The 18,799-nt window shown below is 43.7% G+C and overlaps 1 protein-coding gene across 1 annotated transcript; it reads left to right on the top strand.

The window, feature by feature from the left end:
- Window positions 1-4,675: 4,675 nt before the first annotated feature.
- Window positions 4,676-18,799, top strand: paox (polyamine oxidase). The gene is made up of 7 exons (XM_003225397.4): window positions 4,676-4,944; window positions 8,459-8,948; window positions 11,168-11,364; window positions 13,667-13,922; window positions 17,730-17,842; window positions 17,958-18,115; window positions 18,423-18,799. The coding sequence occupies exons 1-7, from the start codon at window positions 4,782-4,784 to the stop codon at window positions 18,564-18,566; spliced, it is 1,521 nt and encodes a 506-aa protein (XP_003225445.1). The 5' UTR covers window positions 4,676-4,781; the 3' UTR covers window positions 18,567-18,799.

Here is an 18,799-nt window from a genome sequence, read left to right as displayed (position 1 = left end):
AGGCTGGGTGGCCATCTGTCAGGGGTGCTTTCCTTGTGCTTTTGTGCACAAAGGCAGAAGAGGGTTGGACTCAATAGCCCAAGGGGTCTCTTCCAACCCTCTTTTTTATTATTATTATTATTATTATTATTATTATTATTATTATTATTATTATCATCATTGAGGCTGGGAGGCCATCTGTCAGGGTTTCTTTGCTTGTGCTGAGGCTGGACTCAGTGGCCTAAGGGCTCTCTTCCAACCCTCTTTGTTGTTGTTGTTGTTGTTGTTGTTGTTGTTGTTGTTGTTGTTAACATCAAGGCTGTATTTGTTCCCGTTTTGTTTTTGTTTTTACTTCAAAATGAAGCATGTGCAGAGTGCATAGGAATTTGTTCATAGTTTTTTTAAAAAAAACTCTAGTCCGGCCCTCCAACGGTCTGAGGGACTGTGAACTTGGCCCCTTGTTTAAAAAGTTTGGGGACCCCTGCTCTAAACCATCACTAAACCAGTCACATGGTCTGCAGCCCCTCCTGCTGCTTCAAGTACATAGAGCTAAGAAAACTGCAAACCAAAGAAGACATACACTTCAGGAAATGAACCAACACATCATAAAACAGACAAAACATTAAATAGAGGAGGCTTGAGAAGGTTGCTGTCTCCAACACTTACACCAATGAAAACAATGATTAGATGGCCCTGTACTCAGAGACTTGGTTCCTGGCTGAGACTAGCCATTTACTGCAGTTCAAAGCTAGCTCCAAAGTTTGCAGGATAGACAACAAACTTCTATAAAAGCGTATGAAAGGAAGCTCTTCTTGTGCACCAGTGCTCTGGGGTTTGTGTAAACACAATTTTCCTGTGTGATCATCTGCACAGCAAAACCACTTTCTTCAATACCAATTTGAAACTGACTTAAGTGGACAGTGTAGATGTGTGTTATCTGAAAAATTCTGTCTTTTCAAAGATCTTCCCCTGGGGAAGGGCTTTCTTTCCCTCTCAAGCCTATGGAGCATACAGGAGGCAGCCTCCCCATTGGATGCTGGGTTCCCTTCCAGAGGAGACTGCGATCTGTCTATAATGCCATATAAAATCCAGAACACACTGAGGTTGAATCTACACTGCCCTGTATCCCAGGATCTGATTCCATATTATCTGCTTTGAAATGAATTATATGAGTCAACACTGCCAGATAATCTGGGACAAACAGAAAACCTGGGATCAGATCCTAGGATATAGGGCAGTGTGAATCCAGCCTTTGTAACAAAATTTGAAATTGTTTCTGTTCCTGATTTCAAAGTGTCATTTCCTGTGTCATTGTGTGGCATTTACTTTGAAAGTTGCTGTTATACTCCAGCAACTTTGTTTTTGTTGCTGCCACAAACTATATTGAATTGGTTGAGGCTCCATGAGAAATTCATTTATTTATTTATTGTGTCAGAAGCTAACTAAGAATACAGTTATAATGTATAGAAAAACCACAAAGTTAAAAACTTGGCATTATACTAAATTTCCTTTGACCAGAAACTGGCCACTTGGAGTGTGCATTGTGCATATGGCAGGGCTCAGACTGCACTCTAAACGGTGGTCTGTGGTTTGGTCTTCCCCACACTCGTATGTCATGGACTCCACTTTGTAGCCCATTTTCTTAAGACTGGGTCTGCATCTCATGGTGCCAGAGCGCAGTCTGTTCGCTGCCTTTCAAGTCCTGTCTTCTGTGTGCCCAAGAGGGAGTTTCTCATCTGGTCTCAGCAATGGATTTAGGTTCAGGGTTTTAACCTGCCACTTTTGGACTCTCATTTGCTGAGGTGTTCCTGCGAGTATCTCTATAGATCTTAGAAAGTTATTTCTTGATTTGAGACGTTGATTTGCTGGCTAATATCTGAACAGAGGATGGACCAGAGATGTCAATGCCTTGGTCCTTTCATTAGTCCTCCATACTTGGCCACGGTGTCCATGCCTTGTTTATATCCAGATTGGATTACTGCAACACACTCTACGTAGGATTGCTCTTGAAGACGGCCCAGAAACTGCAACTGGTGCAAAGGTCAGATTAGGCAAGCCCCCACACTGTAGTCCTTTCGGAGGGGCCTGAAACCCTGGATGTTCCAGCAAGCATTCAAGAACGACTATTCCCTATATATGCCCTGTATATGCCCAGTCCCTAGGTTGCAAGATACAGTAGAGTCTCACTTATCCAAGCTAAACGGGCCGGCAGAAGCTTGGATAAGCGAATAACTTGGATAATAAGGAGGGATTAAGGAAAAGCCTATTAAACATCAAATTAGGTTATGATTTTACAAATTAAGCATCAAAACATCATGTTATACAACAAATTTGACAGAAAAAGTAGTTCAATACGCAGTAATGTTATGCTGTAATTATTGTATTTACGAATTTAGCACCAAAATATCACGATATATTGAAAACATTTACTACAAAAATGGCTTGGCTTATCCAGAGGCTTGGATAAGCGAGGCTTGGATAAGTGAGACTCTACTGTAGTACACCAGTGGTTCTCAACCTTCCTAATGCCACAACCCCTTAATACAGTTCTTCATGTTGTGGTGATTCCCAACTACAAAATTATTTTTGTTGCTACTTCATAACTGTAATTTCTCTACTGTTATGAATCATAATGAAAATATCTGATATGCAGGATGTATTTTTATTCACTGGACCAAATTTGGCATAAACACACAATACACTCCAATTTGAATATTGGTGGGGTTGGGGGGGGGATTGATTTTGTCATTTGGGAGTTGTAGTTGCTAGGATTTATAGTTCACCTACAATCAAAGAGCATTCTGAACTCCACTAACAATGGAATTGAACCAAACTTGGCACACAGATGATCAATAGGAAATACTGGAAGGGTTTGATGGGCATTGACCTTGAGTTTTGGAGTCAGAAACTAGACAAGTGGGGTTTATATATCTGTGGAATGTCCAAGGTGGGAGAAAGAACTCTTTTTTAGTATAATTTTTATTGAGGGAGATTTCGGGAAGAGGGGAGAATAAATAAAATAAAATAAAATGCGGAGCAGGGAGAGAAAGAAAAAAAGATAAAAAGGAAAAAAAACACCGGAATAATGAAAGGAAGTAATAAAAAGGAGGAAAAGGAAAAAGAGGCTTCCTGTCTTCTTTATAGTGGGGCGATGCTTAAAAGTCTGTTGTATTCATTTTATAGATTGCTCTTCTGTTGTCTGTTCATTCTTCTCTCATTTGAGATTGAAATCTTTAGTTTATTTTCTTTCATCCAGTCCTTAAGGGGGCCCCAGTCCATTTTGTTTCTAACCTTTCCCTGTGATTTTTTAAACTTTTTTATTAATCAATCAGAATGTATAAGTATACATTTCCTCATTTTACAATATCTTAAACATATCATATTGTATACAATCTGACAATAAATAAAGAACATCTTTAAGCGTATTTTTTATCCATTTTAACTTTTCCATTACAATTTTACTACATATCCCTCTACTACACCTTTTATCTACTATACATGTTTTATATTTTATTGTTATTATTGTTATTATTATTTACATCATTAATTTATCAATCAAAATGTATAAGTATATGTTCTTTCCTCCTTTTACAATACCTTAGACATATCATATTGTGAAGGTCACTTGATCCATGTTCATGATATCCAGCATCTTTGCGGGGAGAAAGAACTCTTGTCTGTTGGAGGCGAGTGTGAATGTTGCCATTGGTCACCTTGATTAGAATCGAATGGCCTTGCAGCTTCATAGCTTAGCTGCTTTCTGCCTGGGGGAGTCTTTTGTTCGGAGGTGTTAGCTGGCCCTGATTGACTCATTTCTGGAATTCCCATTTTCATTGTGTTGTTCTTTATATACTGTCCTGATTTGAGAGTTTTGTTTTTTTTAAAAAAAATACTAACCTATGTGGCAGCCATGAAAATGAAACTGGGGGGGGGGGGGGATTCTTTATTGGACCAAAATATTTTTTAAAAAAAATATGTGTGTTTTCAAGATTAATTAGGGGCCCTCGATGGCACAGTGTGTTAAAGCGCTGAGCTGCTGAACTTGCAGATCGAAAGGTCGCAAGTTCAAATCCGGTGAGTGGAATCCAGGCCCGGGTTGTGGTGCAGGCTGGTGAGCAGTCAGCTGCAACAAATCACTCTGACCAAGAGCAGCCAGCTGCAACAAATCACTCTGACCAAGAGGTCATGAGTTTGAGGCCAGCTCGGAGCCTGCGTTTATCTCTGTCTTTGTTCTATGTTAAGGCATTAAATGTTTGTCTTATATGTGTAATGTGATCCGCCCTGAGTCCCCTATACTGCAAATAAATAAATAAATGAGCACCTGCCAACCTAGCAGTTCGAAAACATGCAAATGTAAGTAGATCAATAGGTAAGGTAATGGCACTCCATGCAGTCCATGGAGGTGTCTGCGGACAAGACCGGCTCTTCGGCTTAGAAATGAAGATTAGCACCAACCCCCAGAGTCGGACAGGACTGCACTTAATGTCAGGGGAATACCTTTACCTACCTCAAGATTAATTGCATTCACAGCACTAACTTGAATTAACAATTAAAGCCTTGTTCCCGTATGACGGGTAAAGAGGTAACACAGGAGCAACCTTTGCCCATCTGCTTTGGAGGCGGGGGCGATCAATGATGAGTAGTATACATTCTGGATTTGCCCTCTTGCTTCCGAAGCGAGCAGTTCAAGAGGGCAGAGCTTAGCGGCCGAGTGAAGCCTCCCCAACCGAAGGGAAGGGGCGGCGACTGAGACGCGAAGGCTTCCGCCCTCCAAGGCCCAGGAAGACGCGAGGGACTGGGCCATGGAGCCTGCCCGGCCGCGCGTGCTGATCGTGGGCGCGGGGCTGGCGGGCCTGGCCGCAGCCCAGCGCCTCCTCCTCAGCGGCGGCTCGCGGCGCTTCTCCGGCCTGCGCGTGCTGGAGGCCTCCGGGAGAGCGGGAGGACGCATCCGCTCTGGGATGTTCGGTAGGAGCATCGCCTCCCTCAGCGCCCCTGGTTGCCCTTTCAGACACACACAGACCACTCTGCGTTCTGAGCGCAGAATTCTGGGAAACGTAGTTCCGGAAGGCGAGGGTCTCTCTAGCTGGGGATTCCAAAGGCCCCCGCCCTGGACTACATTTCCCAAAATACTATAGGAGACTGTGTTGTCGAAGGCTTTCATGGCCGGGATCACAGTGTTGTTATGTTTTCCGGGCTGTATGGCCATATTCCAGAAGTATTCTCTACTGACGTTTCGCCTACATCTATGGCACGCATCCTCAGAGGTTGTGACGTATGGAGAAACTAAGCAAGGAAGGTTTATATATACAGTAGAGTCTCGCTTATCCAACGTAAACAGGCCGGCAGAACGTTGGATAAGCGAATATGTTGGATAATAAGGAGAGATTAAGGAAAAGCCTATTAAACATTAAATTAGGTTATGATTTTACAAATTAAGTACCAAAACATCATGTTATACAACAAATTTGACAGAAAAAGTAGTTCAATACACAGTAATGTTATGTTGTAATTACTGTATTTACGAATTTAGCACCAAAATATCACAATATATTGAAAATATTGACTACAAAAATGTGTTGGATAATCCAGAACCTTGGATAAGCGAGTGTTGGATAAGTGAGACTCTACTGTATATCTGTGGAAAGTCCAGGGTGAGAGAAGAATTCTTGTCAGTTGGAGGCCAGTGTGAATGTTGTGGTTAATCACCTTGATTAGCATTGAATAGCTTCATCTCCTGGCTTCTTCCTGCCTGGGGGCATCCTTTGTTCAGAGTCGTTAGCTGCCCCTGTTTGATTCATGTCTGGAACTCCTCTGTTTTCAGAGTGTTGCTTCTTATTTACTGTTCTGATTTTTGAGTTTTTTAATACTGGTGGCCAGATTTTATTCATTTTCATGGTTTCCTCCTTTCTGTTGAAGTTGTCCACATGCTTGTGAATTTCAATGGCTTCTCTGTGTAGTCTGACATCAGACCTGTAGTGAGGGGGGTGGGGTTAGGGGTTCAACCCCCCCCCCCCCCGAAATTTTTCAGGTTATAAAAAAAAACCTGGTATACTCGTGAATTTTAACTGGTTAACCGAATCCCTATGCTATGTCTATGAGACGCAAAAAATTAAGAGTCCCTCCAGGCATTATCTCAAGCAGATATTGACAGGTATGTAGCGGGGGAGGGGAGTGCCAGGGGTTCAACCCCCCCCCCCCCCGAAATTTTCAAAACCCCTCCCAAAAATTTTTTCTGGCTACGGCCCTGTTTGACATGATAGTTGTTGGAGTGGTCAAGCATTTCTGTGTTCTCCAATAATATACTGTGTCCAGGTAGGTTCATCTCAACTCTCAACAAAGGATGCCCCCAGGCAGGAAGAAGCCAGGAGATGAAGCTATTCAATGCTAATCAAGGTGATTAACTACAACATTCACCCTGGCCTCCAACTGATAAGAGTTCTTCTCTCACCCTGGACTTTCCACAGATATATATAAACCTTCCTTGCTTAGTTTCTCCATACCTCACAACCTCTGAGGATACCTGCCATAGATGTGGGCGAAACGTCAGGAGAGAATACTTCTGGAACCTGGCCATACAGCCTGGAAAACATACAACAACACTATATGAGACGCTAAGAAGGCGGGGGTGCCCGCTTTAAAGCAGCTTTGAGCTTCATCACACTAAAGCAGGCATGGGAAAACTTTGGCCCTCCGGGTGTTTTGGACTCCAACGCCCACAATTCCTAACAGCCCATAGCAGGCATGTAGAGACTTCAGCCCCCCCCCCCCCCAAAAATTATCAGGGTGGTCCGAGAGAAAGCCTTACTGGTATGTGGTATGGTGGCGTCCTTGTCCTGGCCCGGGCCCTAGAAGATTATTTCAGAGTTGCCGTGTTCATACCATGTGTCGATTCACTCATACAGAACTTACTTACTTAGGCGATCCCTCGTAGGCCGAGGATGATGGTCCTCCATTTCTGGTGTCTTGGGGGTGTGTCCGTAGGTGGCTGAAGAGACCTATTCTTGATCCTCATGTTCTCCCGTAGTGAGGACATCGGTTTCCAGGTGGAAGGCGGTCCCAGTCAGGGTTGGCTTGACGCTCCTTCCTCTTGGCACGTTTCTCCCTTAAGCCCTTCATTCGTGCCTCTTCGAACTCCGCAGCACTGCTGGTCACAGCTGACCTCCAATAAGAGCGCTCAAGGGCCAGGGCTTCCCAGTTCTCAGTGTCTATGCCGCAGTTTTTAAGGTTGGCTTTAAGCCTATCTTTAAATCTCTTTTCCTGCCCACCAACATTCATTCTGTTTTTTGTTCTTGAGTTGGGAGAAGAGTAACTGCTTTGGGAGACGGCGATTGGGCATTCAGACAACGTGGCCAGTCCACTTCAATGCTGGTGGTCTTTGCTTCTTCCAGTACGCTGGCATTTGTTCGCCTCTCTTCCCAAGAGATTTGCAGGATTTTTCTGAGGCAGTGCTGATGGAAACGGTCCAGGAGTTGAGTGTGACATCTGTAGGCTGTCCACATTTCATACTGAACATTACTGAAAGGTTCATGTCAAGTGAAGATATTTTAACCAGTTTCCAGGTTCTTCTCCTTGGGTTTTCAGGTCTAGACAAAGTTCACCATATGGAACAACTGTCAGAATACTTTGAAAATGACACAGCACTTGCTTCCGTCAAGCCTGAGTACATAATGTGGTGTAATATTACACCATCAATTAAGAAAGATACCGAGGTACTTAAAGTGTTGGAACTGTGTGACAAAACCTACTATCGGTCAATAAATTTCCTTTTGACTGCGATAGCTACTCTACTAGTAACAACGTGCAATGTGGAAAGATCATTTTCAACCATGAAGAGAGTGAAAAGTGTATCTAGAAGTTTAATGACAGACCAGAGACTTAGTGGACTAGCAATGATTTCCATCCGTCGGGACATCACTATCAAACCAGAAAAAGTAATTGACAAAATGGCCGGGGAAAAGAAAAGAAGACTGTTGCTGTAAAGTAAAAAATACGTCAAAAAGTATTCTAAACATTTTTAATGAAAGTAAATAAATAACATTTATTATTTAATCTGTTATGGTTATTCATATCATGATTTGATCACTATGCTCAATATATCCCATATGCATGGGGATATTGGGATAACGATACAAAAGGTTTGCTAGGGTAGATCCTCTCTCACTCAGACTCAGCCCCCCCTCCCCACCCCCCAATCAAAATCCTGGCAACGGACCTGGCCGGTAGACTGGAGGGCCCAAGTTTGCCCATGCTTGCACTAGAGTTTGGATCCACTTTAAATCCACTTTAGGGAGAAGCCTTTAAACAGCTCAGCCAGTCAGGTCCTGGGCCTCACCAGACTACAAACCCCAGAATTCTGCAGGAGGTATAAATCGGATTTTAAGTCCAAGAAGTTATCTGCTAAGTAAGGCTCCTCATTGTGGAGATGCTGGAAAGCAACTCAGATTTAAAAAATGACCTTTCTTCCTTTTTTCTCTCATAGGAAATAAAGTGGTTGAGCTTGGTGCCCACTGGATCCATGGACCTTCAAAGGAGAACCCTGTATTCCAGCTCGCTATGGAGCACGGATTATTAGATGAAGAGGCTATGTCTGAGGAGAACCAACAGGTGGAAGCCGGGGGACATCCTGTGGGGCCAACAGTCTGCTATTCCAGCCAGGGCCAGTTGATCAGTTCGGATATTATAGATTCCATGAGGATCCTCTTTTTCACTCTCCTAGAAGAATCACGCGAGTTCCTGCATGCAGACAAAGTCCCCGTTCATAGTGTGGGTGAATACATGAAAAAAGCAATAGTTCAACAGATGAAGGAATGGACCGACGATGAAAAGACCAAATCCTTGAAGCTGTCTATCCTCAACTTGTATTTCAAGTTGGAGTGCTGTGTGAGTGGAACTCATAGCATGGATCTGGTGGCCCTGGGACCCTTTGGAGAATACAGAATGCTGCCTGGCTTGGACTGTACCTTCCCCAAGTGAGTGAATTGCCTTAGATCTTATTGAAAATCATTGACTTGTTCAGCACATATAGTTGATGTGATCTACTTGAGCCCTTCCAGACAGCCTCTATATCCCAGTATATCTGATTCCAGGTTATCTGCCTTAACCTGGATTATATAAGTCTGCACTGCCAGATAATCTGGGATAATAAGAAAACCTGGGATCATTCCCTGGAATATAGGGCCTGTCTGGAAGGGCTCATTGTCCTGGATTTTTAGCTTATTTGCAGGGGCTTGCAGGGAGAATACTGTGAAATATTCTTTGCATTAGAAAGCTTTTACTGGCTAATGTATTTCACTTTACTGCTCAGATGTGCTGCACCCCATTTGTGTTGTCACTATCTGGACCTCAAACTGGTTCCAGGACTTCCTATGTAATCATTCACACGGTAAAGCCGCTTTCTTCAATATTAGTTTGGGAGCCTTTCTACACAGGCACTAAAATCTGGCTTGAAGATAGCTCAAGGTCAGAGTGTCTATAAAAAGTACACCAAGTGCAGTTTACAACATGAATCCAGCCAGAAACGGTATGATAAAAAACCATAAAATCCACCGAAGCTCAATTTTGTATAAATTCAGTACACGAAGAAGCCAAATGCAGAGCGCTTATGTAGACAAGGCTAACACCACAGCTATCAAAGTGAGAAACCAGATATACAGCTTGGCTAGAAGGTAACAAACACCTTTACTGTATAAAGGAAACCAAATGCTCCCATGTGAATGCTCAGTTGCCATCTTCTGACTTGCTTTGCTGTAGTCAAGCGCTGAGCTGCTGTTTTGTACCAGTGCATCCCACCAGAAGAGGTAGGAAAAAAGATTTCTGGATCAACCTAACTACGGTAGCACTCAGTGGACCTTTGTGGCCACAGTCCCAACTTCCAGCTGGTTTGTAAATTGCCTATGTAGGTACTCTGAAGCAAACCAGATCTTTTTAATTCATGGCCTGACCTGGATTAAATGTCTTTGTAGAAGCAGCCTGAAGTTGCATTAAATCAGGGGTCCTCAAACTTTTTAAGCCGAGGGCCGGTCCACAATCCTTCAGACTGTTGAGGGGCCAGATTATCATTTGAAAAAAATAAATAAAAACAAATTCCGATGCACACTGCACATGTCTTATTTGTAGTGCAAAAACAACAACAACAACAATGAAAGAACAATACAATATTTAAAAATAAAAATAATTTTAACCAACATACATTTATCAGGATTTCAATGGGAAGTGTGGTCCTGTTTCTGGCCACTGAGATAGTCAAGTTAATTAGGATTGTTGTTGTTGTTGTTGTTGTTGTTGTTGTTGTTGTTGTTGTGTGCCTTCAAATTATTTCAGACTTTGGGCAAGCCTAAGTCTAAAATGCATTTACTTATTATTTATTTACTGCATTTATTTACTACATTTGTATCACACCCTTTCTCACCCCAAAGGGGACTCAGAGTGGCTTACAAATTATATGTGCATACAATATATTATATTATTAGCATAGCACAATATTAGCATTATATATTACTATATTGAACTATACCACTATACTATAATATTATTAGTAATATTATATGTAATATAGAATATAATATTATTATATGGTATTATTATTAGTGTTATATTGTATTACGTTATAATATTATTATCAATATTATATGTATGTACAATATATTATATTATAAAATTGAGGGCGGGGGCCAGGTAAATGACCTCGGAGGGCCGCATCTGGCCCCCGGGCCTTAGTTTGGGGACCCCTGCATTAAATGGTCAGTGTAGCTAAAACAGCACTTTTCTCTTTGTTAATTTTAAAGCCTGGCAATTCTCCATACTCTTTCAGGATAGAATTCAATATCTTACCAGTATTCAGAGTCTTCAAAAAAGTAATCACCAAGTTATCGGTCAATACTTTTAGTTTAAAATGTCACCCCTTTATTTATACTTCTTTTCTATTCTTTTCAGCTCCAGTTTTGTTACTTAATGCCTCTACTAACATTTTTAAAAGCAATGGGAAAAGTGGACATCTCCTGTCTGCTACCTTTCTGTATTTTGCATGGTTTAGTCAATTTCCCATTCATCAAGATTTGAGCACTTTGGTTATCATAAATCTTGACGTGTCTTGGTGGTCTATGACAACAAAAGATTGTTAAAGGGGTCTATGATAAAGTATAGCTCAAAAATCACCGGTCCACCTAATTTTGTGTCTCCCCCTTTTTAGTGGTTATGAAGGACTCACAAACTGCATAATGGCTTCTTTACCCAAAGGGACTGTGCTCTTTGATAAGCCAGTGAAGACTATTCATTGGGGGGGCTCCTACTTGGAAGAGTCCACAGGGCGCCTTTTTGGAGTTCAAGTGGAATGTGAAGATGGCGAAAAATTCTTAGCTGACCATGTCATCCTCACGGTGCCTTTAGGTAAAATCTTAGTGACTTTCTATTTTCTCCTGACCGAATAAGCATTTTTGTTCCTTTTTCAACACAATCAGATCTTTTTTTCCTTTTGCTATAGAGATTTATTTTTGGTCTATTGTTTATTGTGATCAAGAACCTATTAAACCCCAAAACCCCAGCTGCTACTGCTGCTTATGTGGAGGGGAGGCAAATTAGAGTATAAGGCAGCAGCTTGACTCTGGTGAGTGGAAGTGAGGGAGACAGAATGTACCTATCCTTTTCAGGGCCGGCCCCACTATTGAGGCACCTGACGCCGCCGCCTCGGGCGCAGGCCCGGGGGGGCGCCGTCAGGCTGGGCGGGAGGCGGGGCACCGCCCTGACGGTGCCCCGCCTCCCGCCCAGTGCGCCCTGGCCCGTCTGGCCTTTTCTAGCTGGCCAGAAAGCAGCGGAGGTCCCTCCAGGCCGCAATCGCGGCCTACAGGGACCTCTGCTGCTTTCTGGCCTGCTAGAAAAGGCCAGACGGGCGAGCGGGAGTAGCGTGGGAGGCGGGGCCAGCTCTGGCGCCGCCCCCCCCGCCCAGCGTGCCCTGGCCCCGCCTCCCACGCTGCGTGGGAGGCGGGGCCAAGGCACGCTGGGCGGGGGGGAGCGGCGTCAGAGCTGGCTCCGCCTCCCACGCTACTCCCGCTTGCCCGTCTGGCCTTTTCTAGCAGGCCAGAAAGCAGCGGAGGTCCCTCCAGGCCGCGATTGCGGCCTGGAGGGACCTCTGCTGCTTTCTGGCCTGCTAGAAAAGGCCAGACGGGCGAGCGGGAGTAGCGTGGGAGGCGGGGCCAGCTCTGGCCCCGCCCCCCCGCCCAGCGTGCCCTGGCCCCGCCTCCCACGCAGCGTGGGAGGCGGGGCCAGGGCACGCTGGGCGGGGGCGGGGCCAACTCTGGCCCCGCCCCCCTCACTAATCGCCCTGGCCCCGCCTCCCACGCAGCGTGGGAGGCGGGGCCAGGGCACGCTGGGCGGGGGCAGGGCGCGGGAGGCGGGGCCGGTGGCGGGGGCGCTTTTCAGCACCCCCGCTTCCCATTAAAAAATATCTCCGGCCGGCCCTGATCCTTTTCTTCTTCTGGTAGCCTGAAACGACCATATGTTCATAGCCTCAATTGCACAAACGCACCTGCCACACACATATACACACTTCCCATCTATAAGTAGAGTCAACCGCTCCCTGGGGCTGGATAGCAACTGTGTGGTCAGAGAGAGACTGCAGGACAAAGTGTAAAGAAAAGAGAATAGCTTCTTGCACATGCACATTCAGACTAAAACCCACCCCAATGACATGAAAGTTACTAGTTTTAGTAGATGTAGGAGTCATGTGGTGGAGCCCAAGGATGTAGCCGGGGGGGGGGGGGGGATTAGGGGTTCAACCCCCCCCCCCCCCCATTTTTCAGGTTTAAAAAAACCGGGTTTACTCGTGAATTTTAACTGGTTAACCAAATCCCCATGAGTGTCCACTGAAGTTTATTTTTCATGAGTGTCCACTGAAGTTTATCAATGGAGCCCGATTTCTAAATTATTTTGCGTAATGGAACTATTCTTCGTGATTCACTAAAAAAAGTCCCGTCTCCCCCATTTTTTTCTGGCTATGGCCCTGGTGGAGCCTATTCCTTGCATGTGAGGCTCTGAATTGCATTACAGTAAAGTTTTACTTATCCAACACTCGCTTATCCAACGTTCTGGATTATCCAACGCATTGTTGTAGTCAATGTTTTCAATACATCGTGATATTTTGGTGCTAAATTCGTAAATACAGTAATTACTACATAGCATTACTGTGTATTGAACTACTTTTTCTGTCAAATTTGTTGTATAACATAATGTTTTGGTGCATAATTTGTAAAATCATAACTTAATTTGATGTTTAATTGGCTTTTCCTTAATCTCCCCTTATTATCCAACATATTTGCTTATCCAACGTTTACGTTGGATAAGCGAGACTCTACTGTATTTAGAATTAGTGCTACCCCCTCTTTTTATCTCCTCTCCCTCACCACCTGGCTTTTTATGCATTGATTCTAAGGAAGGGAACAAACAGCTACTTCTTTTACAACTTGTGTGATTCCTGCCTGCAGCCTTAGACAGACTTCAATAGCAACAGATGTTGAATTAGGGCAACACAGTATCACTGCATTGAATTCCACCTTAGATACTTTCTTTTCTGTATTGTGGGACAGGGGTCAGAATACTTTATAGTGTTTGCTGAAGTGTGTGCACAAGAGCCTTGTTCCCAAATTCTGGTCTTATCCGAGTATGCTGTGTTACTATATCCCTTCCTTCTCCCTAGGGTTCCTCAAAGAACACTACAAGACCTTTTTCTATCCTCCGCTTCCATCCCAGAAAGTGGCAGCAATAAAAAACCTGGGATTTGGAACAAACAATAAAATATTTTTGGAATTTGAACAGCCATTCTGGAAGCCAGATTGTGAAGTTGTTGAGGTGGTATGGCTGGATGAATCACCTTTGGCTGAACCACCTGGTGATTTGAAGACTACCTGGTTTCAAAAAATTCCTGGCTTCATTGTTCTCCATCCTCCAGAAAGGTATCTGCTTTAGTTTTAAATTGCTCTACATGTATCTAATATGGTTCTTTGTCCTGCATGGCTCCACAGATATTTGGCTCACTTATAGATCCAGGACAGTGAGAAAGCTGAGCTTTAAGTGCTAGGGCTTTGAGTAAACAAGCTGGAAAGCAAAGTACACAGATGAGTTTGATAACACATATGCTCTTCCTTGAGAGCCCAGTTAAAACTCAAAACGTGTCTCAGTTTTAAATGAGGAGCTCAGAGAACTGAGATGAAGTGAGTCATGTTATCTACAGATAAAATTTTAATTAACATCCTGAACATGAGGTTTTTTTATCATTGCTCTAGCTTTTGTTTACAGTGAGACACTGACTAAAATTTGTTTGCCAGGCTAGAAACAAGTAAAAGAGGAACTGTCTTGATTAATAGACAAAATATTTAATAATAATAATAATAATAATAATAATAATAATAATTTTAAAAAAACTTTATTTATACCCCGCCACCATCTCCCTGTGGGGACTCGGGGCGGCTCACAATGTTACAAAAGTAACAGCGCAAATACACCAACAATATACACTGTTTAAAACACAAGAAGATAATAAAACAGAAGTTAAAACAAAGGTTTATACAACAGTAATAATATCAAACAACCACCAATGCCATTCAGTCAACTTCAAAGGTTGGGGGGGTTCATTTCTTGGTGAAACTTTCTGTCCTTTGATGTGCTATCAAAAGAGGTTGCATTGTTAAACAGCATATTTTAGTTGAATGAGTACACAATGTTGTTGAGAAATTCCAGAAATACCACAATAGTTTTTATATTTAAGATGCTCAAAGGGAGTGTTGCATGATAACTATATCTGAACTATTATTTCCGATTTAGAAAAACCATGTCAGATATGACAAATGGTGGGGTAGGATTAAACCCTGATGGAACTTTAATGGTTAACCTTCATATAGTGCAGGGGTCCCCAAAGTACGGCCCGCGGGCCACATCCGGCCCATCGGAGCCATTTATCCGGCCCCCGCGGTGGTGGCTCCTTCCTCCTCCGCCAAGAAAGGTGCATGTAGTGTGGAGAAGGAGGAAAAGGCACATGCCTTTCTTATCTCCATCGCCCCACAGGCACTTTTCCCACTGCCGCTGCTGAGGAAGGGCCGCACGGGGCGAGGAAAAGGTGTGCGGCTTTCCTCCCTCACCCCAGGGGCAGCTTTCCCACCATCGAGGAAGGGCTGCACGGGGGGAGGAAAAGGCATTCCTCCCCCGCTGCGTGGGGCGCTTTCCCGCTGCCGCTGCTGAGGGAGGCAGCGGGAAAGGTGAGCGCAGGGTGAGGGAGGAAAGGTGCATGGCTTTTCCTCGCCCTGCACTCACCTTTCCCGCTGCTGCTGCCGCCGAGGAAGAGCTGCACGAGGCGAGGAAAAGGCATGTGACTTTCCTCCCTCACCTCGCGGGCAGCTTTCCCGCTGCCGCCGTCGAGGAAGGCAGTGGGAAAGGTGCGCGTGAGGTGAGAGAAGTGAGAAAGGCGCACGCCATTTCCTCGTCACGCACGCACCTTTCCCGCTGTCGAGGAAGGGCCTCATGGGGCGAGGAAAAGGCGTGGGCCTTTCCTCCTTTCCTCCTCGCTACCGCTGAGGAAGGCCTGCACAGAACGAGAGAGGAGGGAAAGATGCGTGCCTTTCCTGCCTCCTCGCTCACCTCGCACACTCCTTTTCCTCCTCCTCCCTCACCTGGTATGCGCCTTCCTGCAATGGAGGAGGCGAAACAACAATAGGGGCATGCCTGTGGTAAAAGGTAGAGGGCTCCCGTTTTATCTTGCCACACAGACTCCCTCCTTTGCAGCCCTGTCGTGGATTCATTTTTCTTGAAGGCTAGCAATTTCTTCCAACCCTGATTTTTAGTGTATTATTATTGTTGTTGTTGTTGTTGTTGTTGGTCAGGGGTGCTTTATGTTTTGGTTCACAAGGGGAGAAAGGGGTTGGACTCTATGGCCCAAGGGGTCTCTTCCAACCATGTTTATTATGGTGGTGTTGTTGTTGTTGTTGTTGCTGTTATTGGGTGGCTATCTGTCAGGGGTGCTTTGATTATGATGTGATGCACAAAAGCAAAAGGGGGAGGGAGTAGATGTCCCAAGGGGTCTCTTCCAACCCTCTTTATTATTTTGATGATGATGATGATGATGATTATTATTATTATTATTATTAACATTGAGACTGTATTTGTTCCTTTTTTGTTTTTGTTTTTACTTCAAAATAAGATATGTGCAGTACGCATAGGAATTTGTTCATAGCTTTTTTTTAAAAAAACTATAATCCGGCCCTCCAATGGTCTGAGGGACCGTGAACTGGCCCCCTGTTAAAAAAGTTTGGGGACCCCTGATATAGTGTATCAAATAATCTTTAGCAATAAAACCAGATTGCATACAATTTTACTATATTGGGAGAAAGGCAAGATCAAAATAAAATGATTTATTTATCATGTCAGAAGCTAATTGAGGGTACAGTTAGAATGTATTTAAAAACAGAGTCAAAGTTTAAAACCTGCCATTATACTAGATTTCCTTTGACCAGAAGCTAGCCACTTGGAGTGTCTCTGGTGTCGCTGTGAGAAGATCCTTGACTGTGCATGGGGCAGGACTCAGGCTGTATTATAGTAGGTGGTCTGTGGTTTGCTCTTCTCCACACTTGCATGTCATGGACTCCACTTTGTAGCCACATTTCTTAAAATTGGTTCTGCATCGCGTGGTACCAGAGCACAGTCTGTTCAGCGCCTTCCAAGATGCCCAGCCTTCTGTGTGCCCAGGAAGGAGTTTCTCATCTGGTCTCAGCCACTGATTGTGGAACTCTCTCCCCCGGGCTGTGGTGAAGGCTCTTTCTTTGGAGGCTTTTAAGCAGAGGCTGGATGGCCATCTGTCGGGGGTGCTTTGAATGTGATTTCCTGCTTCTTAGCGGGGGGTTGGACTGGATGGCCCATGAGGTCTCTTCCAACTCTACTATTCTATGATTCTATGATTGAGGTTCTGGGTTTTAGCTTGCCACGTTTGGACTCTGGCCTGCTGAAGTGTTCCTGCGAGTATCTCTGTAGATACTTGAGAAGCCTCCCCACAGGATTGTAACACATCCGGGCGTCCCTTAGGCAATGTCTTTGTAGACAGCTGATTCTCTTACACCAGAAGCGACTTGCAGTAGGCAACCAACCAACAAACAAATGGACCTTTTCAGGACCAACCATGACCATAAAATACATAATAAATACTGGAAAATATGCTGCAAGCTTGAACATTACAGAGAAAGTTATACCTCAGTTATGATTTATTCTCTTTTGTAAATTACTAAAATCACTAAGGATCAAACTGTTTGAAAAGAATTGAATGCATGAATGAACATATCACACTGAAGTCAGTTGGCACATAGATATATGCCATTATCATAAATGCTTTTAAAACGAATGATACACAGGGTTTTTTATTGGCTGCATCATCATTGAGTAAAACCACTGCAGGATTTGTACAAGATTGTGCTAGGAATTCGAACAATGGATAATGTTGCATGACATTTCCAATGGCATTTACATAGTCCACAACCTGTGGCTCTCCAAATGTTTGGGACTTCCAACTAGCCAGCTTGCCCAAAGGTCAGGAATTCTGGGAGCTGAAGTCCAAAACACCTGGAGGGTTACAGGTTGTGCACCACTGACATAGCCTGTCTTTGAGATAAGGAATGTTAAGCTAAATTGGCCATTGTTATGGCTCAGCACTTCAAGTATTAAAAGGCTCAAGACATTCTTACTCAATAAAAAAAAATCTGTGGGTTTTTTTTAACTTGCAGGTATGGACATGTCCTCTGTGGCTTCCTTGCTGGGAAAGAATCTGAATTCATGGAAACTCTTACAGACACTGAGGTTCTCACAACTTTAACACAAGTATTTCGTAGAGTAACAGGTAGGTGTCTCTTGTAAGCTAGTTTGGTTGGAAGGGATCGATGAACTAAAAACATTGGTCCAAAATTTCCAAAAATTTTGTGATTTTTTTTGTGTTCTCTATTTGTTTGGTTCAGGAAATCCACAGCTTACTCCACCAAGGAGTACCCTGAGATCTAAATGGCACAGTGAGCCCTATACCAAAGGTTCTTACAGTTATGTGAGTGTTGACAGCAGTGGAGATGACATTGATGTCCTTGCTCAACCCCTTCCTGAAGAAACATATAATTCTAAGGTAATTATTTTTAGTTCCCAAATGTATTGGGGCCTGCCTAGTTAATTTGTAAATGTCTTAGGTCCCATCTACCATTTATCTTCTGAATCCAGATTATCTGCTTTGAACTAGATTACGTATTTGGCAGTGTAGATCCATCCTTAGGAACAAGTTACTAAGTTATTGTGCATGTTCTGCTTTTTGTGAGCTGACCATTGATTTCCCCAAAGTCCCCTAGAACAGAATAATATAGAGTCTATTCTTTTTGCCATGAAGTAAATTCCACACCCACCTAGGGTTAAACTAATGCTATTCTTTCTTGTTGCAGACACCTGGGCTCCTTTTTGCAGGGGAAGCCACACATCGCACTTTCTATTCAACAACTCATGGGGCTTTGCTATCTGGCTGGAGAGAAGCAAATCGACTTATTCACATCTATGACAAGTCTGAAACTCTACATGCTATGCTGTAAGCAGCTAACAGCGCCTCTTTTTTTTGCTGATGATTGTCTCATCAATAATCATTAGACAACTTGTAGCCCCCAAAACACATTTTGATCTACCTGATAAACATGCTGGGTCTTTCTTGCATTTGTGATTTGGGGAACCAGAATCAAAAGACCTATCTTTCAGCACCTCGATTGTATTCCACAAAGATAATTCAGTTAAAAATAAACCTCCCTTTGGGCTGCTTTTATTTCCACTA

The sequence above is a fragment of the Anolis carolinensis genome, chromosome 3, assembly GCF_035594765.1.
Source record: "Anolis carolinensis isolate JA03-04 chromosome 3, rAnoCar3.1.pri, whole genome shotgun sequence".
Classification (NCBI taxonomy): domain Eukaryota; kingdom Metazoa; phylum Chordata; class Lepidosauria; order Squamata; family Dactyloidae; genus Anolis; species Anolis carolinensis.
This window is presented reverse-complemented; position numbering and strand designations above follow the sequence as displayed.